Source organism: Emydura macquarii, unplaced genomic scaffold, assembly GCF_026122565.2.
Source record: "Emydura macquarii macquarii isolate MOO-44397 ecotype Brisbane River unplaced genomic scaffold, CSIRO-AGI_Emac_v2 contig_3257, whole genome shotgun sequence".
NCBI classification, from domain to species: domain Eukaryota; kingdom Metazoa; phylum Chordata; order Testudines; family Chelidae; genus Emydura; species Emydura macquarii.
This window is the reverse complement of record NW_027133394.1, coordinates 267,181-282,780: the sequence shown is the minus strand read 5'-3', so window position 1 is coordinate 282,780 and position 15,600 is coordinate 267,181. Positions and strand designations below refer to the sequence as shown.

General features: G+C 49.2%; 2 protein-coding genes across 4 annotated transcripts in view; one reads left to right on the top strand and one right to left on the bottom strand.

Moving 5' to 3' along the window:
- The window catches only part of BOLA3 (bolA family member 3), a 27,423-nt gene extending 16,451 nt beyond the window's left edge, over positions 1-10,972 (top strand). Inside the window, exons 5-6 of one of the 2 annotated variants that reach the window (XR_010917015.1) lie at positions 9,578-9,637; positions 10,426-10,972. The gene's annotated coding sequence lies outside the window, so the exon portion shown is untranslated. Of the gene's footprint in view, positions 1-4,817; positions 7,388-9,577; positions 9,638-10,425 lie in introns of those variants that run through there. The other variant, XM_067532316.1, reaches the window with a different exon arrangement.
- Positions 1-15,600, bottom strand: part of MOB1A (MOB kinase activator 1A) — a 20,572-nt gene extending 4,972 nt beyond the window's left edge. The window contains exons 1-5 of one of the 2 annotated variants that reach the window (XM_067532312.1): positions 15,147-15,600; positions 11,053-12,599; positions 8,946-9,112; positions 6,358-6,451; positions 1,646-1,779 (exon numbers count right to left, since the gene is read on the bottom strand). In XM_067532312.1, the coding sequence (XP_067388413.1) occupies positions 1,646-1,779; positions 6,358-6,451; positions 8,946-9,112; positions 11,053-11,066 (409 nt within the window). In that variant the 5' untranslated portion in view covers positions 11,067-12,599; positions 15,147-15,600. Of the gene's footprint in view, positions 1-1,645; positions 1,780-6,357; positions 6,452-8,945; positions 9,113-11,052; positions 12,900-15,146 lie in introns of those variants that run through there. The other variant, XM_067532311.1, reaches the window with a different exon arrangement.

Genomic DNA, 15,600 nt, shown 5'->3' with positions numbered 1-15,600 from the left:
ACCAGCACATTTAATTAAATTCAGGGAGATTTGATTTATGAGAAAAAGGTTAGCATTTTAAAGTGGCTGTCCATAGTTTTTTCTTCCCCTCTCCCATCCAGAGCAGGAAACATTTTGAAGTTTCTGTCTTCATTTGCGTTACAAGTTAATTATGTAATTGGAACCATGATACTTATGCCCTTAGGCAAAGTGTTCACTTCAAAAAACGGTGTGCTTTTATGTTAAGTTAGCTTTCCCCATGCAAAATCCTACTGGAGACAATGCACAGGTAGGTTTTACTCAGATGTAGCTAGTTAAGGTAAACCACAGATTGCAGGACGTGTGCAGTATAATCTATGAACCCCCATTAATTTTCAGAGAGGTTGGGCACCTAATTGATCCCTGAGTGTTTGAAATCTTAGTTAAATTTTTTAATGATACCTTTTAACTACTCCTCACAACATCATGTCAACCAGTAAGAGAGCTTTTAGGATGCACCATTGAGAACGTTGAAGGACGTGAGTGCACATAATCTCACAATCAAAACTTTTGCTTATTATACAAGCTCCAAAACAAAGTCCAGCTGAGGACAGGCCCCTGGCAACAATCTCCTTTGCGAAGAGTTTTGCGTTATAAAGGACAGGTTGTTCTTACTGGAGTTTACTTTCTTGGCCATATTATGCCCTCTATTCCTCACCAGGGGAGATTTCTATCTCTTAGAAACTTTGAGGTAAAATTTCTCTGCTTTTATGGAGATGTGAACATGCCATGCAGTAGCTTCAGCAAAGACACAGATTTCAGGTGAGAGTTGATTAGGGATGGTGTTAAATTCTAGTTCTAGTGATTGTGAGATCAGAATCTACCCCACTGTCAGGGCTGCAGGTTTGTCACAGTGGAAAAAAGGACCATAACTTTCCCCTGCGTCCGTGATTTCAGTAAACTCACCCCACAGCAGCAACTCCTGTGGCTCCTGTCCCATGGGGCTAGGCCTGGTTCCACGCTACGGGCATTGCAACCTGGCACATGGGGTCACGGTGCTGCTCAGATTTGGTCCAGCTGCCTCTGCTCCAAGACGAGTGGCTGGCCAGGCCAAATTTGAGCGAGAGGTATTGTGACCTGGTGCATGGGGTTGCAGTGGTGCTTAGGTTTAGCCCAGCTGCCCCTGCATCACGATGGAGGGGCGCCCACACCAAACCCGAGCTATGACCCCCATGCACCAGGTTACAATGCTTGGAATGGGGAGCTGGGCCCAGCCCCACAGGACAAGAGTCGCCTCTGCCGGGAGAGCACAGGGCGGGCTTGATCTCCAGCACCCACACCCTTTCCCTCCCCTCCTCGTCATCTGTCACAAAACCCATGACTTTTACTAAATTTACCATGATTACTCTGTGATTTTTTTTAAAATGCTGTGACAAAGCTGCAGTTCTACTCACGGTACACATCAGCACAGGGAGAATTGGATGACATGATTTGGAAATAGAGAGTCTGTAGTCCAAACTTCAGACTAGATTAATTTTTAATATCCAGTATTATCCAGGTAAAAATAGGATATAACAAGGGAAATACTCCAACAACCAGTTACTACCCCAAGAGCTTCTCTCTAATGCATCTAATTACTTACATCGTATTAGGCTGCCTAGTGCGGGAATGTCATGATTTCACTTACCAATTTTTGAAGGAAAGAGGGTTTCATCATCCAGCTGGTCCTGAACCCATGTCATCAAATAATCAATGTACTTTGGAGCTGAGCATTTAATTGGTTTCTTTATATTGGTACCATCTGCCCAGTGGTATTCATACCTATTAAAAAAACCCCAAGGTTTCTTTAAACAAAGACAAACGATTTATAAAAGGGGTTCTTTTTCAGACACTTCTTTACATAGGCTCTCCCCGTTATACGTGTTAAATAATGGCAGTGCAAAACAAAATCTGAAGAATGACTAAAAAAAAGGGGCTCTATCAGAGCCAAACAAGGCAACTGGAATTTTGGATTCCAGCTTAAAGCAGATTCCAGGTCATTTTTACACACAACACTTGCGTTAGTCTCTTTTCCCCATCTTCCCACTGTCTCCACAAATGCCCTACAACATGAAGATTGTGCAACTGAGGAGAGCGAACCACAGCTCATTTTAGATCCAATTAATACTGCTCCTTGGGTCAGCCATAGAGGAGATGTACTAGAGAGGTCCCCATTTTCCCCTTCCAAAATTTAAGTGAACTGCCTCTGCAGCACTCCCTTCTCCTGCTTGCCCTAGAGTGAAGGGTCTGGGCCTGAAGCCAGTGCAATACGATAAAGACAGTCCTCTTTCTTTAGAATCCATTGGGAAGATAGATTTTTAAAAAGTTGGAGAAAACTGATACACGGAGAAGTGAAACGGTTTGCCCCACAAGTCAGAGCTGGGGACAGAAGCCTCGGTTGCTAGTTGGACCATTTGATATAGTTTTGCCTTTAATATTCCATCATGGCTTCTTGGGGCTCGAACCAATGGTTCCTGAGTTACGGTAAAAGCACGTGTAACAATGAATGCATTACAGTCAACATTTTCTATGCAGTAACATCATAGTCAATGAGAGAATCCCAACTTTAAACGTAACGGGTACCTTGCGAATATGTAATATTGTACGATTCTGTATATAGCATTCACTTTAATGTCTTAAAGGTGCAATATGACATTTACATTTGATATGGAAACCAGGGGCCAGATCCTCATCTAGTGTGAACTGACATAGTTCCACTAAAATCAATGAAGCTACATCAATGTCTGCAGAATGAGGATCTGGCCCTATATCTTTGATCTTTAATGTAATTAAATTTAACATCCTTCTGGGGAGAAAAATGCCAGAGAAAGCCACCACAATAGCATTTAACTTCAAAAAGGGGAACTACACAAAAATGAGGAAGCTAGTTAAATGGAATTTAAAATGAACAGTCACAAGGGGGGAATGCCTGCCAACTGCATAGAGACTATTTAAAAATATTATAATAGAGGCTCAAAATCAATGTATATGTCAAATCAGAGAAAACAGTAAGAGGATCAAGCAAATGCCACCAGGGCTAACCCACAGAGTGAAAGAGGCAGTTAGAGGCAAAAAAGCATCCTTTAAAAAATCAAGTTCAATCATAATGAGGAAAATAGAAAGGATGGGAGATCTGTAAAATAAAGTGTGGTGTCGAGAAATGTGATGGGGTAAATGACACCTCCCTATTCACTAACACAAAAACCAGGGGTCACCCAATGAAATGAATATACAGCAGGTTTAAAAGAAAAAAAGGGGAAGTACTTTTTCACACAACGTATAGTCAACCAGTGGAACTCATTGTGAGAGGATGCTGTGAAGGCCACTGACGAAACTGGGTTCAAAAAAGGATTAGATGAGTTCATGGAAGATAGTTCCCTCAATGGATACTAGCCAAGTTGGTCAGGGACGCAACCCCCATCTCTGGGTACCCCATAACCTCTGAATGCAAGACTGCATCGGATGGACAGGGAATGGAGCACTCGAAACTGTGCTGTATGGTTCTCTTTGAAACTATTCTGTTCTCTCTGAAGCACCTGGCACTGGCCACTGTCAAACAGGGCTAGATGGACCATCTGTCTGACCCAATGTGGCCATTCTTATGTTCCTCCTGGTTTCTGACATTTGAAACTCTTAACTGTACCGCAGAATAAGCTTAATTTTGAAATGAATTTCTCTAAGAGTCATCAAATGAAACAACAATCACAAAAGGGAGAGTGCTAGTGAGTTCATTGCATTGCTCATGCAACTTAAGTTTCCTACACTTTATAGCGCACTTCGGAGTACACCGCACCAGGCAGTGCATGAAGTGTGGAATGAGAGGCACTGAGATCCAGCTGTCCTGGCAGTTTTTCTAATGAGCCATAGTGTTTCTCATTTCCAAGTGTGCACTCTGGGGTGAAAAACCCACAGAACAGGAAGCTTAAAATGTTAAGTGCCACGTCCCAACGTGCAAAAAAAAAAAAAAAAGCACATTTGAAAAATGCTTTCATTGTACTTTTCACCCATGTTCTCGTGCTCGGCCTAGCTGACTGTCTTCCAAGTTTCCTTTTACCATTCACTCCAAATTACATGGAGGAAAAAATCATTTGGGGAATGGAAAAAAACCAAGGACATTTTAGTCAAAAAGGCATTTTGGGAGGAACTGAAGCTACACTTAAAAATCCAAATCGGAAGGCACTGTCGTATATGCACTACGTTCCTCATTAAATGGGACTCCGTGAGAACAAAGGAAGCTCAGCTCAGGCCAGGCTCTGTGGCAAGCAGTAGCCAGCGAGCTCAGCGAAAACCAGAAGATGAGCTGGCCAAACCATATGTGTGATTATTGGTCGAAGGAGAAGTTTTAAGTATGGCATATCATCCAGTAGTTACCGAGCAGAATCTGACCACAACTGTCGATGGCTAGAGATGGAAGGAAAAACCAGAGTCACGAGTGTACCTCATTAAGATTCAGGATTTAGCCAGTATTAGAAAAACACCTATTTGGGGTCTGATTCTACGAGCGCTTTGTGCTTGGTAATCCCATGGGTTATAATGAGAGTTTGGCCACTTGAAGGTTTGCAAGGACCTATACAATTCACACAGGAACAGGGGAACTTGTACTCTCTAGAAATTCATGATGGAATTTTAAAAAAATAGTCTTATTACATCATAGCTAGGGCTGAACGCTGAAACCTTTATACAGGCAAGTATACTCAGATGAATAATTCCTCTGAAGTCAACTGGACCATTACTCAGGAAAAGCATTTGCAGGAAAATGGATGTTGTTTTGCAAAGTGCTTTAGGATCACTGGTTAAAAGATGTTATTTAAAACTTTCAGGCCCCGGCTCCCGGTGAGGAGAGCAAGGCAATTCAAGCTTTGCAGACATCAGCAAGACTGTACATCTGCAAAAAACACCGGAAATCCTAAATCTGAGACCGATGCACAGGATTTTGTGATCTCAGTAATTCCAAGAGATCTTTATGTACGAATCGACAGTAGATCTCCAAGAAAGCAACCAGAGTTCTGCAGCGTCACACAGCAAAGTCTCTCTCACTAACAAGCCCCAAGAGTCACAAACTAAAAGCGGACATCGAACGTTAAGGTTTAAACAGGAAGTCTTGAAAGGAAATGAAGCTACATATAGAAACAGGAACTTTCTAACCTAAAACTTTCCAGCCTAGATATTAGCAGTTAACAAATAAACCCTGTCCCATGATTTTATTTGTACATTGAACATAACGGATACCGCATGTCAGCCCGACTCCTTGTTACCGAGTCAAAGTTGTAAATGTTCATTAGTCTTTGCTGAACATAGTAAACAAAAATCTTCTACACCTCAAGAAGAAATGCCACGATCAGAATACATCGCTGAGGCATGTACCACTATGCTCTACTTCTTTAGCAAAGGTTTGCAGTGAAACTGCAGGGGGAAAAAAAACTGTAGCAAAACTTCCATTTCCTTCTGCCCTCAAAGAGATGCCTTATACGTGCTACCTGCCATATTAGACGCATCTAAACATGAAACAGCTCTCACGCGTATTTAAACCCATCACGTACTTCCCTCCACCCACCAAGACGTCAGACCTACTGCCTCCAACACTTTGCCACACGAGCATATCCCTCCCCAGCACGAGACATACGTGCCTTCCTTTGACACGCCTGGACCCTTTCCACAGAACAGCCGGCACTATTAGGGACCTCAGTAGATAACAGACCTTATTTCAGGCTGCTAAAAACTACAAGGCTTTTTGAGTGCATGGAAAACATTTTTGTGGACATCAGTGAAGCTACAAGACAGGAGGCCATTACAGCTGCAAGAATTCAGAGTACTGCATACACCTGACGTGCAGCAGACAGCCTACACCGAATTAAAAAAAAATGGAGCAGTTACTACAAAAGTCCCTAGTCCAAAGGAAGCAAAGGGCTTTTAGGAGACGCTCAGCATTGAGCTCGAGACATTAATGATTGTGACGACAAAGCAAGCGGTCTAGTATATCGCTGAGTTTCTCATACATGTTTTGTATTCTTTTGAAAGAAAAGTCTGGAGGTCCCGTGGGGCTCTCCTTCCTGTTTTGAACCAGTATAATCACGACCATTCAGCTTCCCCTATTTCCAGCCATCCATCTGTGCAGGGTGAGGCCACTGGACAGAATTTATGACTTTTTCTACCCCTATGTACATGCATAAAGTCCCCAAAATGCCCGTGTCAGTTTTGCAGTGCTGTATGTGAGAAGATAGGAAATAATTCATAGGAGCATGACAGTAAAAAACACTAAGTGATTATCTGTTCTTTTTCCATTAGCGTTGCATATTTATTTATATTTGTGACCTACGCCTGTATTTATATTATGTCCGGTATATGCAATCAGTTTCCTACCTCGGCCCAGCAGACATCACTGGACAGCTTGCTTCTGTGCAGAACTCTGTGATGGTCCCATATAACATATTGATCTGATTGAAGAAATCCACAGCTGCAAAAACAACACATCAACAGTAAGGGTGCATGGAATTTAAAGACCTATTTTGATGTCATCTTCTCCGGTGGATTAGCCGGTCAGACGGAAGTACCATAGTCACCAGCGGGAACCCAACACATCGTTTTCAAAGACAAGCGGTTTCCATTCTGTATCGCAAAGCAATCCTAGTAACAACCTTCCAAGAAAATATTTCTATTTTCTAGCCATTTTGATCTGATCCCTTTTTTTGTTTGGAACACTATAATCCTGTTTCACTACAATATTTTAATGCGCCATTTCTCTTGACTGAATTCATTCTTTTGGGAAAACCATCTAGCGGCTGCCTATCTCAAGACCTTAGAATGCTGCAAATCAACATCTGAAAACAGACGCCACAGCTTCCAAACAATACAGGGCATCAGCATGAATCTCTAAGGGTAGTGGTAAAATATCACATGCTAACATCATGCAGAAATGACTTTCAAAGTCCTTAGATCGAAAACCGGTACGGACATTTTCAGGATCAGTAATCTTCTTCTAGCCACTGGTCCTAAAGCAGCGGTAAGAAAAAGAAAATGGCCATCCTGGTATGGATTATTACTTCACTAGTAAAACAAGGGTATCGACAGGGGTGCCTTACCAATTAAAATGGACATTTTCAGACCAAAGGTAGCCTGTATATCACTTTCTGGTTTTACATAATTTGAGAGGAGCCACTTATTTCTCAGAATAGGCTGGTATAGATTAGACTACACCCGGAAACCCTTTTTAAAAAGGGAGGTCTAGTTTAAATTGTTTCATTGTAGTCTGGCTAGGAATTGACATCTCATTCATTGCTGCCAGTGAATTAGTCAAGAAAGGAGTTTTACCATAGTTAAACAATGATCTTACTTAATCTGCAGTTAAATAAAAATCAATCCACATTAATAGTTTTTAATTATCAAAATCGATCCAGTGTTCATATTATGTAAAACATACCATGCTTCTATGCTGTATAGACTGGAGAATATGGAGAGTGTCTATAAACTACCATCACACACATTCCTGCATGACAGAATGTCATCTCAATATAAACCGAGTTAAACTGTGAGAATGAGATTAACTTGACCCCTGTTCTTTGCAGCCTCTGACAGTTACTGTTTTCTTAATAATCCAATATGATAAAACAAAAAGCAAAAATAACAGGAACAGAGAAGTATTTATTTGGAAATATCCCTCTCCCCTCAGAAGAATTAGGCTCAGATTCTTCAGGTATGTATGCTCTGCTGCACTCAGCCCCAAAATGCCCAACTGATTTAGAAGCCTAAATATTTTCAGAAGGGATTTAGGCACTTGGAAGCCAAAATCCCACTGACAGTGGATAAATCTAAAAATGGAGTATGGATTTGTAGCGAGGGAATGTGGCCTCCCTCAGAGACGGACAGGGAGGGATGGCGTGAGCCCCTGGTGGGCAGAGCCAAAGCAACCCTGCCCACCCTCCCAGAAGTTAAAGAGGCGGGACAGGAAGTATAAAAGCTGTGCCAGGTCAGTTTGGCGGGAGCTGCCGGAGCAGAAGGACATCTTTCCGCCGGTCCAGCCGGGGAACCGCCCGTCGCCTGGGTCCCAGAGGGGCTGCCGCTGGCCTGCGACTTGGAAGAACCGCCTGCTGGGAAAACAACCCGGAGGAACTGCCGACGCCGAACGCCTGTGGACACCGCCCCTGACATCTACCCCGAGGAGACTGAAGGTACCACTGAGGCAGAGGCATTCCAGGGAAAAGGGAATGGAAGTAGCCCACGGGAGCCGGACGACTGTCCAGTCGTGTCGTGTCTTGCAGCCATGTCAGCGAGTTGCAGCCGGAGCCCCGCTGACCCAGTAGCAGAGCCGAAACATAGCGGAGCAGGGAAGGCCTGCATCCTCCTCCCTCCCTTTCCACACCACCCCTGGGGTAGTTGCCTCATCCTGGCCTGTGAAACCTCCAAGGCCGCTAGGCCATTGGTCTGCCCCGGCCTGTCTGAAGGGCCAGGGGGATAGACTGCTTGTTTGCCCTGCCCCAGAGCCTGGGTTAGAGACACTGCTTACCCGCCTCACCCTACCAGAGGGCTTGGGCTATAGACTGCTGGGTCGCCCTGCCCTACCAGGGGGCTTGGGCTATAGACTCCTGTCTCGCCCTGCCTAAGGCTAGAGACGATTTACTCGCTCTGCCCTATCTGAGGGCTTGGGCTATAGACCGCTGACTCGCCCGGCCGAGGGTCAGAGACCCTTTGTTCGCCCCACCCTGCTTGAGGAAAGGGGACTATAGACCGCATAGACGCCCGTGGCCTGCAGAAGGGGCCAGGACCCCTGACCCAAACGCTAATTCCCCTCTTTAGTGTCTGCACCCACAGGAGCACATTAGGTAGGGTGCGTGGCCTCCGTCCCAGAGGGACGGCCTGATGCTCTACAGCATTCAGTATTTGTCAGTGTAAAGAATGCTATAAAATACAGTGTTCTCAAGTATCCAGGCCAGTTATTTTTTGTAAGGACTTACTGTTAACGGCAATCCACTCATTGAGGTCCTCTCCTTCTGGCAACATAACCGCTTGTCTAAGGTTACCACTTCCCAAGGTTGCTTCTGCATGTTTCAAGAGCTCATACTGATGGGAGCCTTCAGGAATATTCTTCTTGGGTTTGAATGTTTTAGAGGACCGACTGCCACTGATAGAACAGAAATAGATTTTCAATTATGATATCAATCGTAGTGACATTTATCTGTGTACCGTACTAGCCTTGCTGAATTATGCTTGGTCGTGACAAAAGACCTTAGGTTTTTCATTATCTGTCTAGTAAAAGAACAGGGCGAGCAGATTTTGTGCCGGGGCCGATACATTTTCATAACGAGACCATACCATACAACCACATGACATGAATTAGCGAGAGAAACACTGAACAGAATGTGGTTGACCTTTAACCAGCTAGCTTTCATTTCAGTTTTGGGGCCTGATCCTGAAACATTTATGCATGTAAACCTTATTCATGAAAAAAGTTCAGTGACACTCCTCAGGTGAGTAAGGATTACAGGACGTTGCCCCTTGCAATTACTTACATCAGTCAAGTCAGGGGCAGTGTGTTTAAAGTATGACTGAATATTCCGCATGGCAATATTATTTTTTACTTTTATAGGACCTTTCAGCCAAGGAGCTCAGTGTGCGTTACCAACAATTTACTCTCACAACCCGTCAGGTAGGTAAATATTCTTCCCATTTTACAAATAGGAAAAATAAGGAACAAACAGGTTAGTGCATGTGTAAGGTCATATATCAGGTGATTGTCGCAGTCAGGATTAGAACTTAAACATCCTGGCTACCTTGATTTCCCCGGCCCGCTTTAGCCATTCCTTCTCTCATAGCAATTGTTTCAGGTGATGCAACGTTCACCAGCACAACAGATTTGCTCATGAAGAGATTAAACCCAAATAACAATGTTCTATGATTATCTACAGGACCACACTTCATTGTGTACGTATATGCAAAAATACAAGCATTGTTATAGACCACACTGCAAAAAACCCCAATAATCATACAGGAATCCTTTACCTAGAAATCAAAGCTTCTATAGTGATCACCCTGACTACCCCTTCTTTCCATCCTATTTTTAAACAATTACGAATGTTACCTTCCAAAGACAAGAAATGGCAGTAATTCATGCAGATCATGAAAAAAATCATATCAAGAGACCAAAAAAAAAAAAAAAACCCCCCCAAAAAACTATTCTCTCAGCCATGTTAAAAGCTCTATTTCCTGGACATCTCTAGGATGTTTCAGAGTGCAGTCAGCACATTTTACAGAACTACCAGCCAATTACACTTTTGGGCTGGATAGTGGAGATTTGTCTCTTATTTGATAGTATGTATGAGAACAGTCCCATTGAAGTCAAGTTAGCGTTGCAGAATCAGGCTCTTTGTGAGCAGAAAGGACACAAAGGGAAACGATATTTGTATTTAAATATACAGTCACATTCTTTGTACGCAGGGGGCCTATCACAGTGGCGTGCAGGCGCTGAAGGTGCCTTTACAATGCAATCAGCAACGAGCAGCAAAACTAATAGATGTCGCTGGAAAAAAGAAATGATCAGACTGTCTCGGGGGGCATCCGTAACCAGCCACGACTAACCCCTTGCCCGTCTCGAGCATGCACAGGGGCCTGCTTCTGCTCTCACACCCGTGCAAGGGCGAGGAGAATCAGGCCCCTCAGCGCTCGGGTGCAAATAAACAGCGGGGCTCTGGCAGCACGAGCCAGCCCGCGGCACATCGCCCACCCAGCGGCCTGGGACGGACCGTGCCAAGGGCGAGAGGCTCGCTTCGCCGGTGCTGCGCGCGGGGCGGTTCGCCCTGCAAACGACGCAGGCCTCGGCCTGGCGCGCGCGCCGCGAGAGCAGCCGGGATCGGCCCGGCGCGCGGATGACACCTGCCGCGTGCGCAGCTCCCGGCCCGCCGCGCTCCCTCCTCGCGCCCCCAGGGCCCGGGTGTGCAGCGCGCGCCTCGCCTCGCCCCGCCCCGGCCTCGCGACACCGACCCTTCCCCCCCAACGGACGTTCTACGCCGCCCCCCGCCTGAGGAGAACCTCGGCCCCCCTCAGCACCCCGCCGCCGCCGCTCACAAGAGGAAGCTCATCTTCGGGCCGCCACTGCGTCCGGCCCCGAGCTGCGCGCGGCGAGAGCGAGCCGCCAACGGACGGACAGACAGACGGGTTCCTTCAGCCGCAGAGCGCCTCGGCGTCGCCTCAGCCCGGGCCGGGCGGGGCCGGGACTCGGGCAGATCTCGCGCAAGGAGCGGGCGGGCCCGCCATCGCCTGGGGTAAGGAGCGGGGCGGGGACAGGGGGGAGGGGCGGTGCCGGCGCCTCCTGTCACCCACTGCCCCGGCCCGCGCCGCGCCGCGCCGCAGGGGCTGAGCCGGTGCCTCGACTTCCCCTTTCCCTTCCCCGGGGCCCCGCTAGATACTCATGGGCTCGCCCCGGAGAGTCGGCCGCTTCCCCGGGACCCTGGGGGGCGGCGGCCGCGGCCGAAGGACAGCGAATGGGCGGGCCCTGCCTGGCAGCGCCTCAGCCTGCAAGGCCGCGCCGCGGGGCTCTGGGTCGGCCGTAGGCGGGGGGCGCTCGGGCCCAAGGCGCAGCCATTGCCCATGCGGCCTGCTTGACACCCGGGGCGGGGCGGGGCGGGCACGGCACAGCCACTGGCTCCGCTGCCTGGGACGGGCCCGGTTCACCCCCGCCGCACTAGCTCCCAAGCAGGCGGAAGAAGCAGCAGCTTTCCCCAGCCCCGCGCCGGCCGGAGAGGCGCAGCCGCGGCAGAGCAGCGGAGCCTCCCTCGGTCCATGGGAGCCGGGCGATGACGGCGGAGGCGGCGCGTCCCACTCCGGTCCAGGGGCGGTGCGCTCGGGCGGTGGCGGTGGCAGTGGGTGGCACCCCGTGTGTGTGGGGAGGGCTGAGGCGGGTTCCCGGCCGTTGGGGGAGGGGAGCGCTGTGTTCACTAGCGGGGCTGTCAGTCAGGACAGCTGGGAGCCATTGTTTACACGACACCCCGTGGCCCAGTAGCCACGCCCTTCGCGGCACCAATCCGCCAGCACACGTCTTTGGGCCCGGCCTCGCCACAAACCGGTGTTCGCCTTAAATCCTGCCCCACTTCTGTCCACGAATCCGAGACCTTTAGCGCTTACGTCATCACTGTCGCAACCAATCATAGGCCTACTTAGTTATTTCACTCTCCTCCCTGATGTCCGCCATCTATTACGTCATGCGGGGGGGGGGCTTTGTTGTGCCCGAGAACCCCTCGGTGGCCCCCACGCCGCCTGCTCCGAGGTTTGCAGCGGGTGGGAGAAGCCTCCAACTGAGATCGCTGCTGCAGCTAGCCGCGCTCAGGTCAGGCAGGGGAGTGCCCGCGGAGCTGGGGTAGAGGGCCTCTTCCGTGTCAGGGGGAACTGGCTCTAAGCTGTGCCTTGCCAACCCCCCGGCTGTCGTAGTGTTTATAGTACATTGCTGTAGTGTTTATAGTAACCCCCTTATCAGTCAAAAAGGTTATAAGGTAAAAATGTTCATTTTTGTTTGTACACGTTTAACTCAGCAGTGTTTTGCTGCAAGAACAGCAACATACTAATTTACAGGCTATCCATGAAGATTCTTGAAAGGAGAGTGTGTAGTTCTTCTGGACCTGGAAAAAACAAATAGTTTCTGCACTAGGTTTAACAACAAATGAATAAATAACATTATATATTGCTTTGAAACATTAAACAGATTGGTAACTCAACACACTAAGATGCTGAAAAGACACTAAAGAGGAAGACAGTGCGGGCTTAGAAGACAGACACTAAGAGGCAGAGAGAGACGCTAGAAAAAGACTCTCTTCCAGTGCCTCTTAGTGTGTCTTTTCTAGCGTCTCGCTCTGCCTCTTAGTGTCTCTCTTCCAGCGCCTCTTAGTGTCTTTCTAGCGTCTGGCTCTGCCTCTTAGTGTCTCTCTTCCAGCGCCTCTTAGTGTCTTTCTAGCGCCTGGCTCTGCCTCTTAGTGTCTCTCTAGTGTCTTGCTCTGCCTCTTAGTGTCTCTCTTCCAGCGCCTCTTAGTGTCTTTTCTAGCGTCTCGCTCTGCCTCTTAGTGTCTTTTCCAGCACCTCTTAGTGTCTTTTCTAGCGTCTCTCTCTGCCTCTTAGTGTCTTTTCCAGCACCTCTTAGTGTCTCTCTTCCAGCACCTCTTAGTGTCTTTTCTAGCGTCTTGCTCTGCCTCTTAGTGTCTCTCTTCCAGCGCCTCTTAGTGTCTTTTCCAGCACCTCTTAGTGTCTTTCTAGCGTCTCGCTCTGCCTCTTAGTGTCTCTCTTCCAGCGCCTGGCTCTCTAGTGTCTCTCTAGTGTCTCGCTCTGCCTCTTAGTGTCTCTCTTCCAGCGCCTCTTAGTGTCTTTTCTAGCGTCTCGCTCTGCCTCTTAGTGTCTCTCTTCCAGCGCCTCTTAGTGTCTTTTCTAGCGTCTCGCTCTGCCTCTTAGTGTCTCTCTTCCAGCGCCTCTTAGTGTCTTTTCTAGCGTCTCGCTCTGCCTCTTAGTGTCTCTCTTCCAGCACCTCTTAGTGTCTTTTCCAGCACCTCTTAGTGTCTTTTCTAGCGTCTCGCTCTGCCTCTTAGTGTCTCTCTTCCAGCGCCTCTTAGTATCTTTTCTAGCGTCTCTCTCTGCCTCTTAGTGTCTCTCTTCCAGCGCCTCTTAGTGTCTTTCTAGCGCCTGGCTCTGCCTCTTAGTGTCTCTCTAGTGTCTTGCTCTGCCTCTTAGTGTCTCTCTTCCAGCGCCTCTTAGTGTCTTTTCTAGCGTCTCGCTCTGCCTCTTAGTGTCTCTCTTCCAGCGCCTGGCTCTGCCTCTTAGTGTCTCTCTAGCGTCTCGCTCTGCCTCTTAGTGTCTCTCTTCCAGCGCCTCTTAGTGTCTTCTCTAGCGTCTCGCTCTGCCTCTTAGTGTCTTTTCTAGCGTCTCGCTCTGCCTCTTAGTGTCTCTCTTCTATCACCTCTTAGTGTCTTTTCTAGCGTCTCGCTCTGCCTCTTACTGTCTCTCTTCCAGCGCCTCTTAGTGTCTTTTCCAGCACCTCTTAGTGTCTCTCTAGTGTCTCGCTCTGCCTCTTAGTGTCTCTCTTCCAGCGCCTCTTAGTGTCTTTTCTAGCGTCTCGCTCTGCCTCTTAGTGTCTCTCTTCCAGCGCCTCTTAGTGTCTTTTCTAGCGTCTCTCTCCGCCTCTTAGTGTGTCTCTTCCAGCGCCTCTTAGTGTCTTTTCTAGCGTCTCGCTCTGCCTCTTAGTGTCTCTCTTCTATCACCTCTTAGTGTCTTTTCTAGCGTCTCGCTCTGCCTCTTACTGTCTCTCTTCCAGCGCCTCTTAGTGTCTTTTCCAGCACCTCTTAGTGTCTCTCTAGTGTCTCGCTCTGCCTCTTACTGTCTCTCTTCCAGCGCCTCTTAGTATCTTTTCTAGCGTCTCTCTCTGCCTCTTAGTGTCTCTCTAGTGTCTCGCTCTGCCTCTTAGTGTCTCTCTTCCAGCGCCTCTTAGTGTCTTTTCTAGCGTCTCGCTCTGCCTCTTAGTGTCTCTCTTCCAGCGCCTCTTAGTGTCTTTTCTAGCGTCTCGCTCTGCCTCTTAGTGTCTCTCTTCCAGCACCTCTTAGTGTCTTTTCTAGCGTCTCGCTCTGCCTCTTAGTGTCTCTCTTCCAGGAATGAGTTAGGTGCAGCAGACCCTTTCTCCTGCGGTGGCAATCCCAGGCTCAGTGAATCTCCCCCGTTCTGGGCCTGCATTTTGGGGCTGGAGCATCCGCCTGGCTGCAGAGGCTTGGCTGTGCTGGTTGCGTGGGGGGGTCTGACCCAGAACCGTGCAGTGGCCCTGCCTCAGTGTTGGTTTCTTGGCCGGGCTGGGCTGTACGTTCCCTCCTGGCACTCTCTGCTCGCCCTCCCCAGAGCTGAAGCAAGGGGAGAAGCTGCAGCAGTCGCTGGGGAGGAAGCCTGGCAGGCAGCGAGGCGGAGGTGCTGTGACTGCCCGAACCGGCAAACCAATGTCAGCTTTGGGGAGCGGCCGGTGCCGGGCTGCGTCCGCCAGAGCGAATCAACTCGGGCGAGGCCAACGATCTGCAGTGAAACCTGCCCGAGCGCCTGCCAAGGCAGAGCAGAGCCCGTCGCAAGCAGGTACCGGGAGAGGCGAGAGACCAGCGCCGCCGCCGGGCGGGTGAAGAGCTCTGACAAGCGCCGCCGTCAGCTACCTGCCCTGGCGTGGCACGGGAACGAAGGGGCTGTCTGCGGGAGGCGCTGTCCCTCACTGCCGGTGGGGGATGGGACTTGAGCGCACAGGCAGGGGGCTCTGTACCCCCGGCCACGTTTCCCTACGCCGCTCCGGGCAAAAGCACTTCCGGGGCGCGCTCCGTGCGGTCGGTCGGTCGCGGAGTTCGGGGAAGTGCTTCCGGGTTCCTTTGTCCCTCCCGCAGGTCGGTTCCGGTTCCGGTCTGGGAGCTTCATCCCCGGGAGCGGCCTCGCGCGGTGTGAGGGGCGGCAGCGTCTCCCCCTCCATCTGGAGGGTGAGGTATCCTGTCCATTCCTAGGCCCGGCCCCGCCCCGCCCTCGGTCCCCGGCCCCCCCCGGACCCGGCGCGCCCCCCCTTCTCTCCCGCGGCGCGGCGCTGGGCGAGGCGGGGGGCCGGCCCGGGCCTCCTGCGGCCGG